Consider the following 22,723-nt stretch of genomic DNA (forward strand, 5'->3'; position numbering starts at 1 on the left):
TCATGAATACACTTGTTAAAATACATAAACATGAGCTAAAACAAATAAAGAATCTTATTTATAGATTGTAGTTTTGCTGCAGATGCGGTCATGAAGTCCAGGTGTTGCGATCACGTGCCCCCCCCCCCGTTCCACTGACATCACGTGACGCGTTTTGTTGACGGTTGTCCCAACATTTTCCGATGAATTCACACGCTAATCCCGCAGCTGGTGCAATGTCATCTCGCTAGCAGGCACCAGAGAAAGGACGGGAGCTCAACAAATACAAGAAAATCAGGAGCGGCATCCGGACGTCTTTGGCTCGACTAAATGTCCGACCGAGCCCGGCTGGTGTCGGTGAGGAACGAGGCCCCGCAGTGATGGTCTGGTTATTGGTTTAAGACAGAAAGGAGGAACCGTTCACCTCGACAGGAAAACGGGATCATAGCTGCATGAAGTCAGTGCGCCACGTCCCGCTGTTTTGAGGTAATTCCACGTAGTTTTGTGACTTGACACTTGCGACTCACTTCGTTAAAACACATTTTGGAGATAAGACTGTGAGTCAGCACATTCATTATTTCAGAGAAAAGCTAGCTTTGTCTCGCTGCTCCCTCATTAGCATTCAACAGAATCCATAGGGATTGACGGGCAGGTCGATCGTCCAATCAGAGGGCAGAATCCTGCGTCGGCCCAACCACAGCCGAGAAACTGGACCAGACAAGGAAATCAGTCATTTATATTATGCTTTCTTTCATGCACATTGTCTGACACTACACGATAATACGTGTAACGAGGCTTCAATTACAAAGATATTACTATTCTCACGTGACCCTTTAACAGGATGTAGCCTCTCACAGCCAAATGGCGTTACTTCAAACAAACACAGTCCCAATATAACCTTTTGCGTGGTACTCATGAAATGGTGTGCTTCGCTGTGAGGTCAGAGACTGCTGAGGTGAAAACAGTGATCTGGTAGCTGCAGCTCTACCACTTCATATTTATTAATTGTCCCCTTGTTCCGTCTTTGTCACTCAATTCGTTTTTAGTAGCTCAGTTTGATAGGGCTTGCGTTTGAAGCTTTGTCAACCATACTTCTCTGTTTGATTAAAAATGATAATCACCTTTTGCTTGTCCAACTGGTTCAGCATGATGATGTCAGCAGCCTGTTCTAATCCTTATTTGCCTCTGAGGAATTTCCCCTGTTTCTGAAGATAACAGAAATTTCATTCTAATTTCGATAATACTGATTGCTCTGTATCACTTCTCTCTTTGGCTAGTTTTTTAATCTTTGTTGAATGGAAACTGAAATTAGAAGCTTTTTACAACTATCACAGTTGGTAGGACTGATTTTGAAAACTCAACCAACATTCAAGAAGAAAATTTACATCACAATATAAGTTTCAGAATTTACATAAGGGACTTTACCCGAAACTTTAAAGTGTCACTCTGTTTCTGTCTCCAGCCACTGTAGACGACTGATTGGACTTGACAGTGCCCCTTTTCCTGATCAAAATGGCTATTATGAGGCAATTTGGACTGTTGGTGTGGAAGAACTATGTTCAGCAGGTGAGTTTGACTAAGATGACATTGCACTCAGTCTGTATGTGTCCTTATTAGGTGGTGACCTTGTTTGCAACTGTGAATTATCAGGCACAGCTGTGTTTGTAGAACAGAGGCTCATGTGGGAGTGTTTATTAAGTTACAGGCTTGTGTGACATCATAAATAAAGTAAACTGACTAAGACTTTGTTTTCTGCGACTTTGTGATGTTATCCAGCCACTTTGAAACTGTTTGATCCCAGTATGCCTGTAGTGTGTTGTTTTGTCACACACTCTAGCTTGGTCAACACATTTGAGGGCTTTCACATGCTTTTCCAACCCTTATATGGTTGTCTTGTCTCCAAATCATGAGAAAGGTTATCATGACAATCACATTTTTCAATTGTGGAACTGTGTCACATGTCTGTATTTTCATTTGTTGGCTAACAGGCAGATCAAAATCTCCAATTGAGACAGTATATATTCTTGTACAAATATAGTTCAGGGAACATATACCATCATACTACAAAATCTATGATTTTTATTTTTATTTATTTTTTTTTTTATTCAGAAATGGAATTGGCTATCTGCTGCATAGCATGCTGGTAAAAAGCTGTTGAACCATCACTTTTTGTCCACCCACTGCTTCTCTAGTTGTTATGTAGAGACTCTATAAGGACCAGGAAGTGAAAAAAACAAAAACAAACATAGTGTATATCTTGGTGTTGTTTGTCCATCTTGGACACATAAAGAACATACATGTTAATCTGTTTTAAAAAAAATCTCTGTATCCTCTCTGTCTGAACTTCATATTCATAGTTAGAACTGTGCACTGAACAGTTTCTTTACTCCTTCAAAACCTAAAACTGTTAGCATTTTTCCACTTTTTGTGATTATACATTCTCACCAAACAGATGCCTGATTATCTTTCTATTTCTGTGCTACAGAAACGTCAGATCCTGGTAACTTTGGTGGAGATACTCCTGCCCTTACTCTTCTCTTGCATCCTCATTGTGCTGCGTCAGAAGGTGCCTTTTAAGGATTATCCAAATGCCACGGTCTATGAGAGCTACTCTGTAGACTTACTACCCAAGAAGTTTTTGAGGGAATTTCAACTGGCCTATGTGCCTGGAAACTCCAGTGTGGTGCGTCAGGTTGCAGAGGATGTGAGAGGCATCCTGTCGCTCTCCTCAGGTGGGTGATACTTTTGAGAGGCAGTTTCAGTCAACATGCTAATCTGTGAAAAATAAAGTATCTGCTCCATTATGCCATTGCTACAAACTATTGGCCACCAGCTCACAGGCACCAAAGATTAGTCAGTGGCAGTTTGCCAATAACATAATTTCAGCTGTCAAGTTGTGTTTTTCAAAGAGTAGTTTGATCCCTCTGTTTTCTCACCGGGACTTGTCCAGCAGATCAATAACCCTCTCATCCCTATGTGGAAAACATAAGACCCTGCCAGCAGATTGTTAGCCTAGCCTAGCATAAAGACTAGGCAACAGGTAACTTGGCTTCATCAAAGCTAACAGTCTGTTTAACAGCACAGCTCCCACATCAAAATGATATATCCTTTTCTGTTAATGTGCACAAAAACCAAAATGTAGAAATGATAAGTAGTGTGTAGTGTGGAGTTCTGTGCTGCAGTTTGTCCTCTGGCTTGAAAAAGGTGATTAGGTTTAAACAAAGCCTAAGGGTGGCATACCTAACTGGAGGTGTCAGGACCACCATTATGAACAGGGAAACTAATATCGCCACCTTGACACCACTTGCAATTCAGGGCGAAACCTGGGAAAACTGGCTTCTCTAGAAACAATCCCCAGGAGAGAAAATATATACACCCTGCTTCTGTGACAGACTTAATGAAATTGGAGTAGAGACAGGGAAAGAGAGGACGCTCACATACTGTAGCATGTTCCTCACCTCCCCCAGTGACACCTTACACACCATCTTTCTCTAACTGACAGAATCCCACACACCTTCTCTGCATGACCAACTGGACAGATAATAAATGCAAACGGTCTGACTGACAGGTGTGCAAGCAGGCTGTTCACATATTTCTTGCTATGTCAGATAATGAAAAAGACAGGTTTAACAGGAGCAGTGTGAGGATGTAGATGGATATTATGCTGCTGGTGGATGGATCGGTGGATGGCTGTTGCAATACAAAGCTGAGTGAGATCCCAGCTCAGCCGTGAATGAATAATTTAGCTTGTTACGGCGTTCACAGGGAAAGGTGGAAAGGAATTAAGGCTGAGCTTTTGTATGCACACATGGAAGACATTGTGCTGCATAATATTATGACCTGAAATTTGAGGAGCTTTAACAGCCATTGACTTTCTAACTTGACTCTAATTCTTTTTAGTGAAACTCTTGGTTTGTCAAAATTCTTGTGTGACAAACCCATTAGGTGATCTCAAGTTCCCCTCCTTCAAAACCATCTATAGATTGTATATCTATAGATGCCACATTGTAATGGTGACAGTTTAGAAATGAAAAACTATGTTACTTTGAGTGTATAGAGTAGAACTCGTCTACAGTCTGTTCCTGTAGTCCCTTTACAACCAAAAAGATAATAAATTCAGTAGTATTCATGAGGCGCAATTGAAGTTAAGAGCAGTTCATATAGGGCTTGCTTTATTTGGTACGTTTGATTGCTGTTTGTCCTTGACCTATTTTCCTTAGTGCACCTTGTTTACTTATTTCCTGAGACTAACTCTGATGTAACCCCTTGGACACATGAACAAGAATACCTTGATGTGTGCTTGATAAGTGGGGGAGGGGGGATACCATTGAGAACGCTGTTTCTGTAAAATTAAGAAATCGTGAAAAGGATATCAAATCGTAATATTGTTTTTTAGCTATATTGAGCTACTCTCTTTTCATATTGTTTTCCTTTCTATTTGTTGCAGAGGTGTCTCTTCCCTATTTAGTACCTGTTTCAAATAAAGTGTGTACGTGGGGTTTTTGTGGAATTTTCTTTTGAACTCCTAAATTGGAAATTGACCATTGAATTCAGTGTACTGCTGGCATCTCAGTCAACTTCCTGGCTGTTAATGGGAATGATTAAAAATGATCTGAAAAAACAAACAACAATATCATGTTCAAACTGACAGTGTTTTTGCATGCCTATGTGTTTGTTTTCCAGTGCGCGGATTTGAAACAGAAGAGCAGTTTGAGGAATATGTGAGAAATGACCCTCTGTCAGGGAACCTTCTGGCTGCTGTGGTGTTTGAGCACCATTTCAGCCACGATGATGAACCTCTACCCCTAAAGGTTACAAGAAACACACACACACACACACAATTAATTGTTTCACCTAAAGAGGGCAGTAGTGTCATCATTCATTTGCATTCATGTAGTTGTCTTTAGCCAGCCAGTAGCTTCAAGGTAGAGGCTAACAAACTAAAAAAGCACAGTAGTGCATCCTAACCAAGCAGCATGATGTAATTTTAGCCATCAGATTGTTGTCTGCTCTGAATGTGAAGTAGAATTGAAACCGCTCCTCCATTGTGGGAGGACCCCTGACAGAGGAGAGATGAATCTGAGGGTTCATGCTGTGTGAGCCCATGTGGGAAGCACTTTGTCTGGGTTGTGATGGGGAAAGTCTAACAGATTTAATAAGATTGAATGCTTCAGTGAGCCAGTGCTCACAGCAGCACCAGGGAGACAAAGGTACTCCTACATTTAAGGGTGAATCATCCTCTCATATTTATATCCATTCTTACCCCGTGTGCCTGTCTCCCTCTGTCGCTTTCATATCAGTTCAATTCTAACATCCTAATTGAGACAAGGTGGAAGAAAGTGTAAAACAGTAAGAAAGCAGTAGCAAATAACTTATTAAAATACAGGAATGCTTAGTTACGCTGTCTGCTTCAGACTAAAAACCTTTAACAGTTCAGCCAAAGCAAGAAGGACCAGAGTCTCCCAACACATCAATCCTTTTTCCATTTTAAAACCAATAGTTACTGACTTAGACATGAACAACATGTTGTGAAATGACGCACATTGTCCTACCTACTTGTTTATCCCTATTCTTCCCATCATATTTAACTTTTGATTAATTAATTTTTTTTTCTGCTTTTTCAGCGTCTTCTACAGCATATGGTTGTTAATGAACTCTTACTGTAAAAATAGCAAACAAACAATAAACAAAGGGACATTCATTTAACCTTATGTTTTTTTTTTTTTGTTTGTTTGTTTTTGGCAATACAAAGGAATAATGTGAAAATAGTTTGTCGTATATACTCTACATGGATCAGCTGTTAAACAGAATCAAAAGAGGCCCTTGATCTTTTTCTGAATTTATTATTTTAGGAAAGCCTAAAATGGACAATGATATATCTGTTTTTTTCCGAGAACACACTGTAATTCTTAAAATCACTGCTTAGCTTTAACTTTAACTTTGCTTATTTTATCTAGTTAATTTACTTACTTTCCATAAAACTGACTAAAAGGCATTGAAAGCATTTGAAGCCAAGTAAATACATAGAGACCTGACGTATGTTAACTCCATTCTTCTTTTCAGGTGAGCTACCATCTGCGATTCTCCTTCACCCCGCGCTGTGCCCCACCAAAGGAGAAGTCTGAGCTGAACCCAAACAGTGACCTGGACTGGCACACACTCAGCCTCTATCCCCTTTTTCAACTGCCAGGGCCCAGGGAGCAGTATGACAAGGAGGGTGGCACACCAGGTGAGGGACCCACCCACCTCACATTTCTTTGAGGAGTCATTAAAATAAGAATAGGTCCTTCCACAAAAAAGCATCCGCTTTTCTACTTGCACTTGAATTTTGCTACCATCAATAGAACTAGAGCCCTCTCTTCAGCCTGTAGTTTCCTTGACAACCATGACCTTAGTTTTGAGAAGTGTTCAAGCGACATCAGATGCTCTTACGCAGTCACATTACACCCCCCCACCCCCCCACCCTTTTTCAAAATTAAGTTCCAAAGTTGCATGCAACTAAAATTAAACGATGAGGCATACCCAGAAAGATGAAGTCACCCAAAGAGCATCATTTTACACTGCCAAGTTTTTAAATGCTCATGAATATGGATTTCAAACCTCCACATGTATTACAACTCACTTTTCTTTCTCAAGGCCACCTCATCCATTTTCTTGCTCTTCTAAAGAGAAGTTAGGCCCATCCGTTGTGAAAATGACCACTTTTAAAATCTTGAATCTAGATGAATTTTGAAAGCTTTGTCCCATTATGGTTATCTCTACTTGCTTAGGTTATTACCGTGAAGGCTTTCTGGCTGTGCAGCATGCAGTGGATCGAGCAATCATGCACTCTTACAACAGAACTGCTGCCGCCTCTCTGCTGCGACAGATCAGAGTGGTTCTATCGCGGTTTCCTTATCCCCCCTTCATATATGATGTCTTCATCCTGGCCATTCAAAACCAACTACCCCTAGTATTGGTGCTCAGCTTCACCTACACATCCCTCAACATAGTACGGGCTGTGGTGCAGGAAAAGGAAAGGAAGCTCAAGGTTAGTCTCCACACAGGCTATTGCTCTGTTGTCTAAATTGGTAATAAAACAGTTAGACTGATCTTTTACCTCTGTCTTTTCTTAGGAGTACATGAGGATGATGGGTCTCAGCAACTGGCTTCACTGGAGTGCCTGGTTCCTCATGTTCTTCCTCTTCCTCTCTATTTCTGTCTTTTTTGTTACTCTCCTGCTCTGTATCCAGGTGAGTTTGTGTCATCATCCAATACGTATCATGACTTTGTACACATTCCAACAGATAAGGCCTTTGCTACATATTTAATTAAGGAAAGATGTAGAATGCTATAAATGCTATTATAAAATGCATAACATCTACTATATTTTCATATGTAAATATCTGCCTTGAAATGGCTAAAAGAGAAAAATTGTGTGTTTAAATAAAATCTTCAACTAGGTAGTAAAAACCCTTACTATATTGGACCTATATGTATTTTTTGTGTCCAGCTGTGTATTTACTTAATTAACTTCAGTGTCATGATTGAAACATAAAGTGCAGGACAAATTTTTCCAGAGTCTGAAAAAGTCATAAGTGATCATTGAAACTGAATCTGTTGTTTCAGGTGAGCCCTAACGGAGCAGTGCTGAGCTACAGCGACCCCACGCTGGTCTTTGTCTTTCTACTTCTCTTCACTGTGGCCACAATCAACTTCAGCTTCATGATCAGTGCCTTTTTTTCACGAGGTATGTGGGGTTTTTTTTTTTTTTTTTTTATATCAATCCACTCAGTCTTTCTTTTTTGTGTCTGTGTGGTCCCTCAGATCTAGCTCAAACTGCGTTCTTCACTCTAAAGTGAAGTGAATACACTATAATGTTCTATATTTTGCACACTGTAATTTAATATTTTTATAATATGGAAGTTTTGATTATGCTTGTTCCATTGAGCATTAATTTTCTGGTTTATTCCTTGATGACAAGAAATGTTTTCCTCTCTTTTAAAATATAGCTAGCTACTGCTCTGAGCTTTTCTTATTCAGCCACATGAAATTAAAAGATTCTGTGTGCGCCCTAAGCAGCACTGGCAATAGAGAAGACCATATACATCTTTTCTCTTTCTCGCATCCCCCTCTTTCTTTACACTTTCACCCTTTCAGAGCTTCTTATTCAAACCAGCATTCGTTCTCTTTCAACTTTCACAGCAGACTTTAAGTGTTTATCAGCCTCAGTTTTATTTTGCCTTTTGCAAAGCAGTTGCTTATTTAACATACGTGCAGTCAAGTCTATGATGTTGTTGGATTCTATAATTATTATTGCAAGGATCCCTGTCTGATTATGATTAAGCCTGAAAGCCTTTTGTCCTCAGTGGCTGAGAGGAAAAAGACTGGAAAAGCTATAGTTTTGCTAGTTCGCAGTGAGGTTTTGAATTTCTTTCAATTAACTTTTCTGCTAATCAAGTTTATTTCTTCCCATGAGTAATGTAATGTGCTACGTCAACTGCCTGGACAGTTTCTCTTTTTTTTTTTTTTTTTTTTTTGGTCTGGCCTGTGTTTACTCATTGAGTATTTGGCCAACTGTAATATCTGACAGCCTGTAAGCATGTTATATGTGGTAAACTGAATGAGCTAACACACCACATACTCGTGTAGTGTTCCCTCTTACTCTACAGAAATTAAATAATAAATAAGTCTTAACAGGGTTTGCTTGAAAGTGTTTGCCTAAATTGTTTTGGTCAGAAGAAAGTTGGCCAAGCTAAAGCAGTTGATCCCCCAGCATGATGAAATGATCCCTTCTGTTATTAAAAAAAAAAAAGAGGAACGATTTTTCTCTCATGATGCTTGTTTTTCTGTGCAGCTTTCTGGTTACTTCTCCAGAAAACTACACCCATGCATCGTCCCATCCAAGTCTCGGAATCTTAATGTTGACACTCACTGTGACTTTTCAAAATGCGTCTAAAAGAATAAAATTAAAATGAGGCGGTATCCAAAGGATAAACTTAGATAATGGCACTTTATCAATGCAGCGCAGGCTCAAAATGTCACATTATCTGACCAAAGTGCTCTTTCGAGTGAGAGGTGGAAGAAAAACAGCTCTGAAACACTGTCACTCTCCTCATCCATAGCCCTCAACGACAATAGATGTAGGAGCAGTTCAACTTATGGAATTGATATATTCTTCCTTTAACTAAAACAATAAACAGATTGTCAAAAGCTTCAAATGGTTACTTTCTTCTGTGAAACCCCATAATGTTTAAAGCTTCATGAATCTTGCTATTTTTTAGCATCCAACAAACCACTGATTTTTTTTTTTCTTTATGTACGCTTTCAGCCAATGTGGCGGCAGCAGCGGGAGGCTTCATTTATTTCCTGAGCTATCTGCCTTATTTGTTCTTGTGGCCACGGTACGATTTACTCAGCCATGTCCAGAAGGTGTCCGCCTGCCTTATCTCCAACGTGGCCATGGCCATGGGTGCTCAGCTCATAGGAATGTTTGAAGGCAAAGGTGAGCTCCCATGTTGAACACTATTGTCCATGTATTTGGTGCCATCCGCCCTTGTATGTCTTTTAAAACATTGGTATTGTGTGGGTATTTGATAATCTTGTCCATTTCCTCTTCTGTAGGTACAGGAATCCAGTGGTCTAACTTGTTTGACTCTGTGACAGTGGATGATGACTTCTCCATGGCCCAAGTTTTGGCCCTGCTGCTATTTGACTCTGTGCTTTATGGGCTGGTGGCTTGGTATATGGAGGCAGTTTTTCCTGGGGAGTATGGAGTGCCTCTACCATCATATTTTTTTGTACTGGTAAGCTGCGCACTATGCTGCTCACATATCCATCATCACTGTGGCTCAAGATGTTCAACAGTCACTTTCTTGTTAAAACTTGAACCAAAATATGAGGAAGTTGAGCACAAACAAATAGCAACTTGTCATTTGGTTGGTGATTGCCATCGCCTTTTTCAGTTACCAACAGTGTAATGTTGTCGATGTGATTATTTACCGTTAGGTGTCTTGTGAAACCACTAGCAGATTTTTTTTATTTATTTATTTATTTTTTAATTACCTCATGCTGTTTTATCATAGCCACTAAAATTGCTTGGATATTTTGTTGTATGAGTTTTGTCAAGACATTTAGATAAAAAGTGGTTTATCTCTACTTTCCCAAGGAGTTTTCACAACCTTTTATATTCCATTCAGAGATTTTCCATTCAGAGGTTCAAATGGAGAATGTAAAATTTCAGACAGTTTTCTAATAATAGATAAAATAGGATGGGAGGCAATAGCTTTGTTTTAGAGGATGCAGACACACTAACACATATCCACACTTTCATCAAGTACAGGAAATGATATTTGTTACCAGCGCAGTAAAATGTGCACAAATGGAGGCTGTTCAGGTCTCATTACATCATCCGTCATTTGTAAGGTCAAGGTTGAGATCTCTCGACCTTGGTTTTTGGAGAAAATTATCTTATATTAAAGACAGACCTGCACTTGGTGAAAGTTGCTCAGATGTAGTTACGCCAGAGGGGATTAAAAATGAAAGGCCCCAACATATCAGTCAGAGGAAGTCTTTCTGTTCAACTAGCTAGAATAACAGGAAATGTCTGATTCTTTCCTGCCAACACAAATAAAGGTTATCTTCAAAACAACTGTAGATGATTGTGAGATGAAGTGTCTTTGCGCACACATGAAAATAAACAAATTCTAGCCAGTTTCTCAGGAACTAGGAATTCAAGAGACTGCCAGAAGGGTGTGGATTAAATGTTGACGTGCTTAATTCTGTGTCCATTGTGTGTGTGTGGGTGTGGGATACTGTTTCTTTGGCCTAGAGAGTGAAGGTTGGTTCTGATTTTAGGAAGGTTTACTGAGCAAACAGTTCCCCCTAATGTTGACTGTATATAACCAACCTACCAACCTATTTGCTTTTCATGGTCCATTTACATGAGATATGATTTTGTTCCTCTTCCTCCCTTGTTGGACCCTGTAATGACCTTAATTAAATGAGTTATGTTAGAAGTGAAAACTGAAATTGGAATGTTGTATTGTAGTCTTTTTTTTTTTTTTTTTTTTTTTTCAACTAAGGTAGGTTTTCTTCTCACTTTGAATATCCCCATCTGCAGCCTTCATACTGGTGCAGCAGCCCCCGCATGGCGTTGTTGAATGAAAAGGAGGAAGAGGAGGATGCAGAAAAGGCTTTGAAAGGAGAGTTTATAGAGGAGGAACCAGCTGGGCTCATCTCTGGGATCAAGATTAAACACCTCGTTAAGGTAGGCCCTTTGACTCAGAGGATCAGCATGTCCATTTAGAGTCAATTGAGTAAAAAAAAACATTCTTTCCCAAATTAATGCCTGCAAATATTTTTTTGATCCACCTCCCCCGCCCCCTAACAGGAATTCAAAGTGGGAAACAAGACGCGGAAAGCAGTACGGGATCTTACACTGAACATGTTTGAAGGACAGATCACAGTGTTGCTAGGACACAATGGTGCTGGGAAGACCACAACGCTGTCCATGCTGACAGGTGAGCAGGACACAAAGGCAGCAATCGTCTCTGTGAGTGTTGACGATAGATGGGACCGAAATGATCTTAAGCCACTTAATCCACTTTGTCCTTTCAGGTCTCTTTCCTCCCACCAGTGGCAGGGCCTATATCAATGGTTATGATATCTGTCAGGACATGGCTCTGATTCGTCGCAGTCTGGGACTGTGTCCCCAGCATGACGTGCTGTTCGACAACCTCACAGTCAGAGAGCATCTGCTCTTCTACGCACAGGTGGTCACACAGCCATGCAAATATTATCTTCATCTTATCGTAACTTTTCCCCCCCATCGTACACAATAAGGTCATCTTTATTTATGGGAAAAGTGCATATATATGCAATGCAACAAGCACAAAACTCAATGAGAGTACACACAAAACCAAAAATACCTTTATGGTCTATAAGTGCCCGCTCCTACCAGCTTCTTGTATTTTCTCACTTCCACTAAACAATAAATAGCTCAATTTTTAAGAGCAGAATGTTTACAGTATCTTAATTCTGGGCTTAATATTGACCATGATTTGAAATAAGCCTGTTTGTAATCTTTAGGATAATTTTTTTTTTATTTCTTGTTCAGTTGAAAGGCTACTCCAAAGACAAGATTCCAGATGAGGTGGACAGAATAATCCGTATCTTGAGCCTGGAGGACAAGGGGCAGGCTCGCTCCAAGACCCTCTCTGGTGGCATGAAAAGAAAACTTTCTATTGGCATTGCCCTCATTGGCGACTCCAAGGTACAGAATTTCATGCGTCTTAGTCACCCCCATTATGTTTGTTGTGTCTTTCCACCTTTTTTGAAGACTTTTCTCTCCAGGTTGTAATGTTAGATGAACCTACTTCTGGTATGGACCCATCGGCTCGACGCGCCACCTGGGACCTTCTGCAAGGGGAGAAACGTGGTCGAACCATTCTGCTCACCACACACTTTATGGATGAGGCCGATCTTCTTGGTGACCGTATCGCCATCATGGCAGGAGGAGAACTGCAGTGCTGCGGGTCACCACTATTCCTTAAGAACAAATATGGTAAAAGAAGAGTGGAGTTTTAATAGTTTTATAAGGATTATTAAGTGATAATTACAGGATGCCATCTCTGCAAAAAAAGAAAATGTATAAACATGTACATATCATGTATATATCATGTAAAAATCAAACATGTATATATCAAAAAATAATATATAAATATATATATATATATATAAATATATTTTTTATTTATTTATAGAGAGAGAGAGAGAAAATACCTTTTTTGTCTTAATCTCTAGTCTATGAATAGAACTGATATCGTCATTGCTATAATTTATTCAAACCTATTCATTTCCTTTGCCCATCAGGTGCTGGCTACCACATGGTGATAGTAAAGGATGCTCTTTGCAACGTGTCTGAGATCTCCCGCCTTGTTCACATGTATGTTCCTAATGCCACAATGGAGAGCAGTGCTGGAGCTGAGCTCTCTTACATTTTGCCCAAAGAAAGCACCAGCAGGTGAGTCATCGGACGTTTGTTTAAATGTTGCACAGTGGCTAATATGAAATGAGCTCTGTTGAACTGAATGAATAAATAGTAATGACCCTGGTCTCTTTGAACTGAGGCAGCAGACTAAAGAATGGATCAGGGAAGAGTAAGAACACACAGCTCTATATCCTTTAGCACACACACTGCCTCTACATTTCACTCTCTTTCATTTAAGAATCTGTTCTCTATAGAATATAGATAAGAATCTTGTTATCTATATTCCATTCATCAAGAGCTCATATGGAGTGAATGCATTTCTCCTGATGTCAGTTTCCCTCATTTCCTCTCAGGTTTGAGCTGCTTTTTGCTGAGCTGGAGATGAACAGAGAGGAACTGGGCATTGCAAGCTATGGCGCTTCTGTAACTACAATGGAAGAGGTTTTCCTCAGGTAGGGGAAATATACCATTAGAGCATTAGAGTTTTTTCTCTTCAGCAGCAAGCTCTGCCAAAAACTCTACTGCTGCTGGGTGCATTTTCAATTAAAAAACTGAAACTGTACTTTTCCCACATTCATATAATCATTCTTTTCTTGGCAGAAATTCAGCTAACGGGTTTGATTTTTCTTTCTGCCTCTCTCTCTCCTTTTTTTCTTTTTTTTTTTTTTACATGGCTGATGTTTCAGTTTCTCTTCTCGCCATTGCTCCCAAATTGCATTCCCTGCTGCTTACTTTCTCCTTTTTTGTGTTGTGTGTATATCTGTGGGGACAAACTATGGGTGTGCTGCTATTTATTTCAACTAGCACAGGTGCATGGCGTTGTAATTGCTATTACCAAGTTGGTTTCCCAGCAGGCCTCATTACTTACAAACCATACTGAGAATCCATCAGTGTGCTCGACTAACAGAATGCTACCCACCAACATCAATGAAGCCACCAAAAGCTGCTTTTTGAGCATTTGGTCATTAAGCTCCATCCTGGTGTTCAGTATTTTGCAGCCAAGTAAAATGACTTGTCGCTTAGACCGTAATAGCTACCATTAAGGATGTATTTTTAAAGTCTCAATTTCATTTTAGTCATAAACACCAACTGGAATTATAATATTATCTCCTTGCACAAAAGCATAACAATTGAATTTTCTGCCTTTTTAATTGAATTTCATCTTCTATGTCTATTGTGTTTTCTGTCTTCAGAGTAGGAAAGCTTGTAGATTCTAGTTTGGATATCCAGGCTATCCAGCTGCCCGCCCTGCAGTACCAACATGAGAGACGATCCCATGATTGGACCACAGACGACGCCAGCAGCATCAGTGGCATGACAGATGTCACCGACTTCACAGACAGCGGCACACTCATCTCAGAGGACTGTTCCAACATTAAATTAAACACAGGGGTGAGATTAGAGGAGGGAAGGTAATGCTGTATTTTTGCATATTGTTTGAATGGCTCTCATTTCAGTTATCCCCTTTCCCTCCCACAGGTCAGACTGCACCTGCAACAATTCTATGCCATGTTCCTGAAGAGGGCCTTGTACAGCTGGAGAAACTGGAAGGTGATGGTGGCCCAGTTCCTGGTTCCTTTGGTTTTCACTATCGTGGCCTTAGTTGTGGCACGCACCTTCCCCAATCACAAGGATGCTCCTCAGTTAAGACTGGCACTCAGTCGCTACGGCCCCACCAGGGTTCCTTTGGCTCTGCAGCCTGGGGCAGGTCCCCTGGCCTCTGCCCTGGCAAATGTATACAGTTCACAGCTCTCTGCCCAGCAAGGTCACCTTGTCAACATCACTGGTAAGCACAGTGAGACAGGGACTTGGTGTGACTGCTTAGCTCTGTGTTCACCATGTGTAAGTGCAACTTTTCTTGCTCCCCTCAGACTTTACTGATTACATCCTGACCCAGGCAGCGGAAGAGGGTGGCAGATTTAATGAGCGCTGTGTTGTGGGTGCTGCTTTCCGTGGTAGCCTGTATGCTGAAGCAACAGCCTACTTCAACAATGAGGGCTATCATACACCTGCCACAGCTCTGATGATGGTGGACAATGCTCTGTTCAAACTTCTAGCAGGGCCAAATGCTTCTATCCAGACAGGCAACTACCCAATGCCACGCAACGTGTCTGAGGTTGCCCAGAGCCAGCTTACAGAGTAAGTAGGGGTGGCGGAGAAATGCTTCATATTAAGAACCAATGTGAATGATTACCGAATGTATTTCCAGCAATGCCCAGTGTGACTCACATGGTAAATGAGGTAATTTGGACTATGAGGTAATCTGGACTTTGCTTTGGAGCTAGGAAATATCTGTCAGTTTCATTGTTCCTTAGAAATTCACACAACGGAGTGGGTTGATTGTAAAAAAAAAAAATAAATAAATAAATAAATAAATAAAATAAAAGAAATCAACTCTCATAGTATAACTATAAACACTGTCAGTTTTCATCTATCTACACAGTTTCAGACTATCTCTATCACTCTTTGGTGCAGTTTGTCTTCAATTTCCTGTCTACAATTTTTGCCACTATCTATTTATCTTACCATCTTAATTTTTCTTCCTGTAGGGGCAAGATGGGTTTTGCCATCGCCATCAACCTGATGTATGGTATGGCCTCCCTGTCCAGCACCTTTGCCCTGCTGCTTGTTACAGAGTCCTCAATTAAGTCCAAGCATGTGCAGCAGGTCAGTGGCGTCTACCTGTCAAACTTCTGGTTTTCAGCCCTGCTGTGGGACTTAGTCAACTTCCTGCTGCCCTGTCTCCTCATGTTGGTGAGTATGACATGTGATATTGCTTTTAGGGATTAAGACACTGAGATTGACAAGAGTGATCTGTTTTGTCCAGTTTTCACATAAGTGACTTGTGACTTCATTGATTAATACTTTTTTTTTTTTTTTTTTTTTTTTTATTTTAGGTGGTATTCCAGGCATTTGAAGTCAAGGCTTTTGTTGACCACAATCACCTGGTGGATGTGCTGCTGTTACTGCTTCTGTATGGCTGGGCTGTGGTGCCTCTTATGTATCTACTGAGCTTTTTCTTTTCCACTGCTGCCACAGCCTATACCCGTCTCACCATCTTCAACATGATCTCTGGCACAGCCACCTTTCTGGCTGTCACCATAATGACCATCCCAGGTGGGAAGAGGCACTTCCAGTACTAATTAAGTGTCTCACATTATCACAAAGGGCAAAATATAAGGTGTCAGGGTTTTCCTGAATGCTACCATTTATATTTTTAAGTCTTATTTGAGCCCTTCGTGGAAATTGGGAACAGGTAATTCTTTTGGATAAGTAACTTGTCTAAAATGAAAGTAAATTTCTATAATAGAGACACCCAGCAAAATAGGGGCTAAATGCATAAAAAGCAAAGAATATAACCATGTTCTTTTATCCTTCCTGTTGACTACTGCCTTTCCACAGACTTGAACCTGGAGGACCTGTCACATTTATTGGATAAGATTTTCCTGATCTTCCCAAACTACTGCCTTGGCATGTCCTTCAGCCAGTTCTACCAGAACTATGAATTCATCTCATTTTGTACCTCCAGCCACCTCAGCGATGCGATTTGCAAAATCCTAAGTAAGCACTGCATTTAAGGAAAACAGAAATTGAGTCATTGTTGTAGAGATGATACCTTAACGCTTTCAGCTATAAGTGAAGATTTGATTTACTGGTAGTGTATAATGATGATGAGTATTACACATGTATTCAAATGAGAATGGTGGCTCATTTTTATAGTGACCATGATTATATGAATAATGATTTATCTTCAAATTAAGGAGCATTTCTTTTGGTTTTTGCCAGTTTTCAACCCTAGACTGCAGGCTTTGTTTTCACTTCAAAATATCATATTTCCTGCTGCAAGTTCTCTGTAGTTTACACAAAGAGCTTAACAAACACATTTTCTGTCTGGTTTTTAGACATCACATACCAGCCAAACTACTTCTCAATGTCAGAGCCTGGTGTGGGTCGCTTCCTTGTGGCCTTTTCAGTTCAGGGAGTGGTCTACATAATTCTGCTGTTTGCCATTGAGCTGCAGTGTGTCCGCACTGTATGGCGACTTCTCACCTCCCTGGGCAGAGGACGCAAACAGGTAGATGCAATGTGGGAGTAGGACCTTTTTTGTCTTGATTGGGAGTCTTTTTTTTTTTTTTTTAGGTTTACAACACTTAACATACCTAAAAATCAAGTTGGTCCCAGTTGGAAACACTGACACTGGGCTGAATTCCATTTTGCAACATTGGTTAGTGAAGAAAGAGGTCTCGCAAGTAACACTTTCATTTGTGAGTTTACAAAACAGCATGAGGCTAATAACAAAACTGCAAAGAGACGAAACAATCTGCCCACTCACTGGAAGAGATGCTTTTAATAAACTGATCTATTAAATCAAGGCAGCCAGTCTCCAATAAATTGAAAATTGGCAATACCCAATTTTATATAATTTTATATTTAAAAAAAATCCATTCTTCCAAAGTGGTTAGAGAGCTTTCTGGTATGATGCCTACATAATGAAACCTGAGTAGGAACTATACTTTGGGGAACCCTGTTTGGGAAACAGAATAAAATTGTCTGTCTGTCTGTGTGTGTTTTGTGTGCATGTGTTTGCATCAGTTACCTCTAATAAAGGATGCAGCACTGCTTCCAGAGGACAGAGACGTTGCCGAAGAGAGGAAGCGGGTCCTGGAGTGCCAGCCGATAGTCGAGTCTATGATTGGCAGCCCCCTCATACTGCAAGAGATCAGTAAGGTATGTAACATAGGAAAATGTATATCACAACCATATGCACAGGTCTAAATGGTTTACAACACAGGATTCACTTAGCCTTAAGGAGGAATGTGTGTGTCCGTGAGGTACGACCAGGTGACACAGACTCACTGTTATCTCTCTGGCTCAGGTGTATGGTAGTGGAGCCAATCTTCTGGCTGTGGACAGGTTGTCTCTCGCTGTTGGAAAAGGGGAGTGTTTTGGCCTTCTGGGCTTCAATGGAGCTGGGAAGACCACCACCTTTAAGATGCTGACAGGTGATGAGAGTGTGACCTCCGGGGACGCTTTCATTGATGGATACAGCATCCTGAGGGACATTAAGAAGGTAGGACGAGAGGGACATGAATTTTCCTCTCATATGCTCTTCATCAGTTTAGCACCACAGTGCTTTTGAGACACAAACATTTGAGACTGTTAACTCTTCATTGCAGGTGCAGCAGCGCATTGGTTACTGTCCTCAGTTTGACGCCATATTGGATCACATGACAGGAAGAGAAACTCTAAGTATGTATGCCAGGCTCAGAGGAATACCAGAGAAGTATGTGTCTGGCTGTGTAGAGAACGTCCTGCGGTCTCTGTTGCTGGAGCCTCATGCTGATAAACTGGTCCGCAGCTACAGGTACATAGACAGAGAGCAAAATCTGAGCCATCTGCTCAGTGTGTATTGAGCCATATGCAAATAAGCTTGGATGATGGGCTGTTTTGTTGAGCAAGTGCATATAAATAATGTCATCTTCAACATACACAGTGGCGGTAACAAGCGAAAACTGAGTGCAGGTATGGCTCTGATTGGTGGGCCCCCTGTCATCTTCCTGGATGAACCCTCGACCGGTATGGACCCTGTGGCCAGGAGGCTCCTGTGGGATGCTGTTACACGCACACGGGAATCTGGCAAGGCTATAATCATCACTTCCCATAGGTGAGATTTTGTAATGTGATCAAATGTAACTAAGTACATATATTAAAGCACACACTTAAATTTAAATTTTACTTTTTTCCCATTAAATTTCAAACATGTAAATCTACTAAATATTTTTTTTATTCCACAACATTAAGATAGACTATAATTCATTGTATAAATTATTACTTTACATGGATACAGAGATTAACCTACCAAGCAATTAGAAAAAGGTTAAAATCCTTTATGCACCATTAATAAACATCCAGTCATATGATAAAATAACATTTTCAGTGGGTGGTTTATTGCAGATCAAATGATTTCAAGAAGTAAAATAAATTCTATTTAATATGATTTCTTCCATGTCATGCTACAGCTAACTACCCCTAACTGCACCCCTCTATATATTCCCTCACCAGTATGGAGGAGTGTGAGGCCCTGTGCACCAGGCTGGCAGTGATGGTCAATGGTCAGATCAAATGTCTTGGAAGTCCTCAACATCTGAAGAGCAAGTTTGGCAGTGGCTACACCCTGCTGGCTAAAGTGCACATAGAGACTGAGTTGGAAGAGAGTGACTTGCAGCTATTTAAAGACTTCATTGAAAGCACTTTTCCAGGTCAGAGGCACAGACAAAGATGATTAACTGAGAGTAAATGGAAAAAGTTTAAAAAAATACTTTAATCACTTATGGCTAAAAGTAACATACTGGCACGTATGTTTACAGTTATCATTCTTTGGTTTCTTCTCAGTTGGATCTAGGATATCTTCTGCTCTACATTAACCAATCTATAGAGTAATCTATTACCATGAAAGAGATGCAAAGCAGATCTGATGATGTGAATTTCATCCCACCACAGGAAGTCAGCTAAAGGATGAGCACCAGGGAATGGTGCACTATCATTTGACTGACAAAACACTAACCTGGGCCCAGGTACTGTAACAGATCTTCACATTAAAACTGCTGATAATTTGTTCTAAATTTTGAAGAAGACAAAGTGATTGTGATGCGCTGTGTCTGACTTCCCTCTAGTGGACATACACAGCAACTCCCATTTAAAACTTCTGGTTGTTTTTTCATTGCTTTTGAGAAATGTTACTCAGCCATGTAGTGATCTTTTTAACGATTGTCATTGTTAAAAAGATGCATATTGTGATCCTGTCAGAAAGCCATATGTGACAGCCTTTCACTTCCTGTTCTCCTCTCCTATACAGGTGTTTGGTACATTGGAGGCAGCCAAAGAGAAATATTGCATTGAAGACTACTGTGTGAGCCAGATATCACTGGAGCAGGTGTTCCTCAGCTTTGCCCAGTTCCAGCACTGCACAGAGAGTGGGAGGAAATAGGAGGAGCGAGGAGTCCATCCTTGCATACAGCTTATTGTGATTAACATTGTTTTCTCTTTGTCACCTGATTGGCATTCCAAGAAGACACTGTTGTATGGCCTCGAGTCCATCCATCCATTGTCCATTTTCTACAGTGTGTGTGTGTGTGTTTGTGTGAAGGACTTGTCCCGGTTACACAGCAATTGTGTACCCAGGCTGGAGCAGAACAGTTTATCTCCAGCTCAATTTTTACCTTGATCAACAAAACACACACACAAAAACACATACACTGAGCCAGTCCCCCAAACATCAACTTCAGCATTTCTACTACTGTATCCTGTTGATGTGTCCTTGTTGGCTCATTCATGCTGTCGTTATTGTTATTTGATGATGAAGTATCTAAACTCGGGTTACGGCATGGAGGTATGTTCTTTATATAAGTAATGAACTACTGCACCTTTGTAGTGAGGTCAAAGACAATGACACCACTCATTAGCTGCCACCACTACTCTGAATTGTATGGGATAGGATTATTTGTGTGTGTGTGTGTGTGTGTGTGTATGCACTTCAGTGCATGCAGCTTGTATTTGTGATTTTTATTTTGACCTGATTTTTCTTTCAAAGAATTTGGACTTTGATTTGGCAACCATCAATCCTCACAAGAGAATGATTGGCTGGCTCCATTTGACATGTACATGAATTTGTTGCACACATTTCCGCCTTATTGAACAAATGAAGGTTCTTGTATCTTTATCTTGGCCCGTACAAAAGGGCATTGCCAGATGTAAATAATGGGGAACTCTCATGGCGCTAAAACTACTTATTGTGGAGACCAGAGCAGAGCTTTTTAAGAAGTTCTTTCAAAGGCTGTTTTTGGCTCATTAATGAATGCATGCATTGATAATGAATTACTAAGTGCACGATGCTGGGAACACAAGTAGACCGTCCTTTCTCTGAGGATTACTCCTCAGTACATTTAGTTCCAGTCGGAGAATATTTATTATGACTACATTATTTTGCTCCTCTTTTGCTGCCAAACAAGTCATATCCATCCATTACAGTTATGCAGAATCTATTTAGATTGAGACATTGTGCAATGTGGGAGATGGTTTTCAAATGGTGCTGTTGTACTAAACAGGAGTTTTTTACTTTAAATAGAATCATGTAATTAGCCTGAATCAAGAATAGTAAGGCAGCAATGACCATTTGGGTGTTTTTGAATAATTTCATTTTCTGTTCTTCCTGCAGCTATGCATTTCATGCGGTACACTTGTTTCTGTGTGTGTGTGTGTGTGTGTGTGTATGTTGTGAGTGAGTGTGATGACACATTATTCCAGAATTTATCCAGACAATACAAAAAAATTGTTCTTAAATAGATGACAACCAATAGATTTTTTTACCATGCATTGGGCAAATATTGAACAACGTAAATGTAGCGCTTCTCTTGCATCAAGGAATGTCGGGAATGGCAACAAAAAGGCCCATGGTGTGGATGGTAAAAATGAACACAAACCTCTGCACTAAACTGGCTACCTTGTTTTTAGGTAGAAGGATCAGCGCCTTTTTTTTGTTCCTCTTTATGATTCTCAGAACGTGCCCATTTATCACCCAAGTTCCCAAAGCCTTTTTTTGTACTTTATAGAACTTGTAAAAAGATGTGTGCATTCTGTATGAATATTAAGAAAGACATTGAAAGTCCCCTAAAACTTAACTCTTACATGTGTTGATGAGAAATTAATTCTTATTTCCTGCCTGTCGTCTGTGTTAAAGATCAAGTGTTATAACCTCAGATGACAAAGCAATGGTCTTAACTCTTGTGATCTACTCTGGTTTCTCAGAAGTGAGATGAATGTATTTACTGTCTTAAACAAAAGCAAAAAGCACTCACTTTAATCTACTTTAACAGCTTGATGTGATTAACATTGTTTTCTCTCTGTCACCTGACGGACATTCCAAGAAGACACCGTTGTATGGCCTATTGGTCTTTAAAGGATTTAACCTTTTAATTTTGAATATTGTTACTTTTCTGTGTGTAATTGCACAATGTATGTCTCATTACATGTCATGACTTGAATCAATTGTTGGATGCGTAGTTAGAGACAAATGGAAGAGTTTGCACTGCTGATATTGATGGTTGAGTTATGATGAAATACAATGTATCATATATTAAAAAAGGGAATCTCCATCATTGTAACTGTGTACTGTACTGTACCATGGAACTGAACTTGTCAACTGTATATGTATCGCTATTCTTTTTAAATGAAATAATGCTCTATGCAAATGGAAGCAAACATCAGTGTTGTGTGTTGTCTGTTCAGCAGCAAAAACTTGTGTGAAGGAAACTGGAACACACTTGAGATTTTTCTAAACGTACCCAGGTCAGTTTCACAAAGATGGCTGCTGCCCAGGCCATCGCAAGGCCATAGCAGAGCCAGCCTCACTCACTGATATGAAATTTGCCTGGGTAGTGAATTGAAATTTGGTAGGAAGACAAATATGAAAAAGAAGAAGAAGATAGGAGCACTAAAATTGTACACATCTTTAGATTATGCAGAGATACAATGATTCAATATGAGCTGTTTGTCTGTGTTTCCTGCTGTGCTGGATTCATTTCTGCCTTCCATAATGTCGGACTAAAGGCCCAAACAAGTGGTGCCATGTTTCTGCTGTCACGTTTGTCACGCCTTGAATGATGTGTGTACCAGTTGTGTGCAAAGAGGACCCACAAAGGCAGGGAGATACTGAGCAGCCCAAAATTAATGACACTGCAGGTGTTGCTCTTGTCAAGCACAGAAAGTGTCCTGCCT

At 40.3% G+C, this 22,723-nt stretch overlaps 1 protein-coding gene across 1 annotated transcript; it reads left to right on the top strand.

Moving 5' to 3' along the window:
* Positions 1 to 154: 154 nt before the first annotated feature.
* Positions 155 to 22,199, top strand: abca3b (ATP-binding cassette, sub-family A (ABC1), member 3b). Its single transcript, XM_029509143.1, has 31 exons — positions 155 to 465; positions 1,442 to 1,545; positions 2,465 to 2,711; positions 4,663 to 4,790; positions 6,043 to 6,208; positions 6,750 to 7,009; positions 7,095 to 7,211; positions 7,588 to 7,708; positions 9,290 to 9,463; positions 9,583 to 9,764; positions 11,081 to 11,227; positions 11,351 to 11,480; positions 11,578 to 11,732; positions 12,077 to 12,232; positions 12,313 to 12,523; positions 12,832 to 12,982; positions 13,303 to 13,401; positions 14,143 to 14,341; positions 14,429 to 14,735; positions 14,821 to 15,088; positions 15,499 to 15,703; positions 15,847 to 16,066; positions 16,352 to 16,510; positions 16,852 to 17,024; positions 17,543 to 17,677; positions 17,826 to 18,020; positions 18,127 to 18,314; positions 18,444 to 18,614; positions 19,013 to 19,209; positions 19,451 to 19,524; positions 19,806 to 22,199. The coding sequence occupies exons 2-31, from the start codon at positions 1,492 to 1,494 to the stop codon at positions 19,935 to 19,937; spliced, it is 5,121 nt and encodes a 1,706-aa protein (XP_029365003.1). The 5' UTR covers positions 155 to 465; positions 1,442 to 1,491; the 3' UTR covers positions 19,938 to 22,199.
* The last annotated feature ends 524 nt before the right edge of the window (positions 22,200 to 22,723 follow it).

Source organism: Echeneis naucrates, chromosome 8 (assembly GCF_900963305.1).
Source record: "Echeneis naucrates chromosome 8, fEcheNa1.1, whole genome shotgun sequence".
In the NCBI taxonomy this organism is placed as follows: domain Eukaryota; kingdom Metazoa; phylum Chordata; class Actinopteri; order Carangiformes; family Echeneidae; genus Echeneis; species Echeneis naucrates.

Bases quoted from the DNA above. Each gene is read 5' to 3' on its own strand.
- abca3b (XM_029509143.1), top strand. From the start codon at position 1,492: ATGGCTATTATGAGGCAATTTGGACTGTTGGTGTGGAAGAACTATGTT. The intron at 2,712-4,662 runs GTGGGTGATACT...TTTGTTTTCCAG, and splicing joins CATCCTGTCGCTCTCCTCAG to TGCGCGGATTTGAAACAGAA. The intron at 12,524-12,831 runs GTAAAAGAAGAG...TTTGCCCATCAG, and splicing joins ATTCCTTAAGAACAAATATG to GTGCTGGCTACCACATGGTG.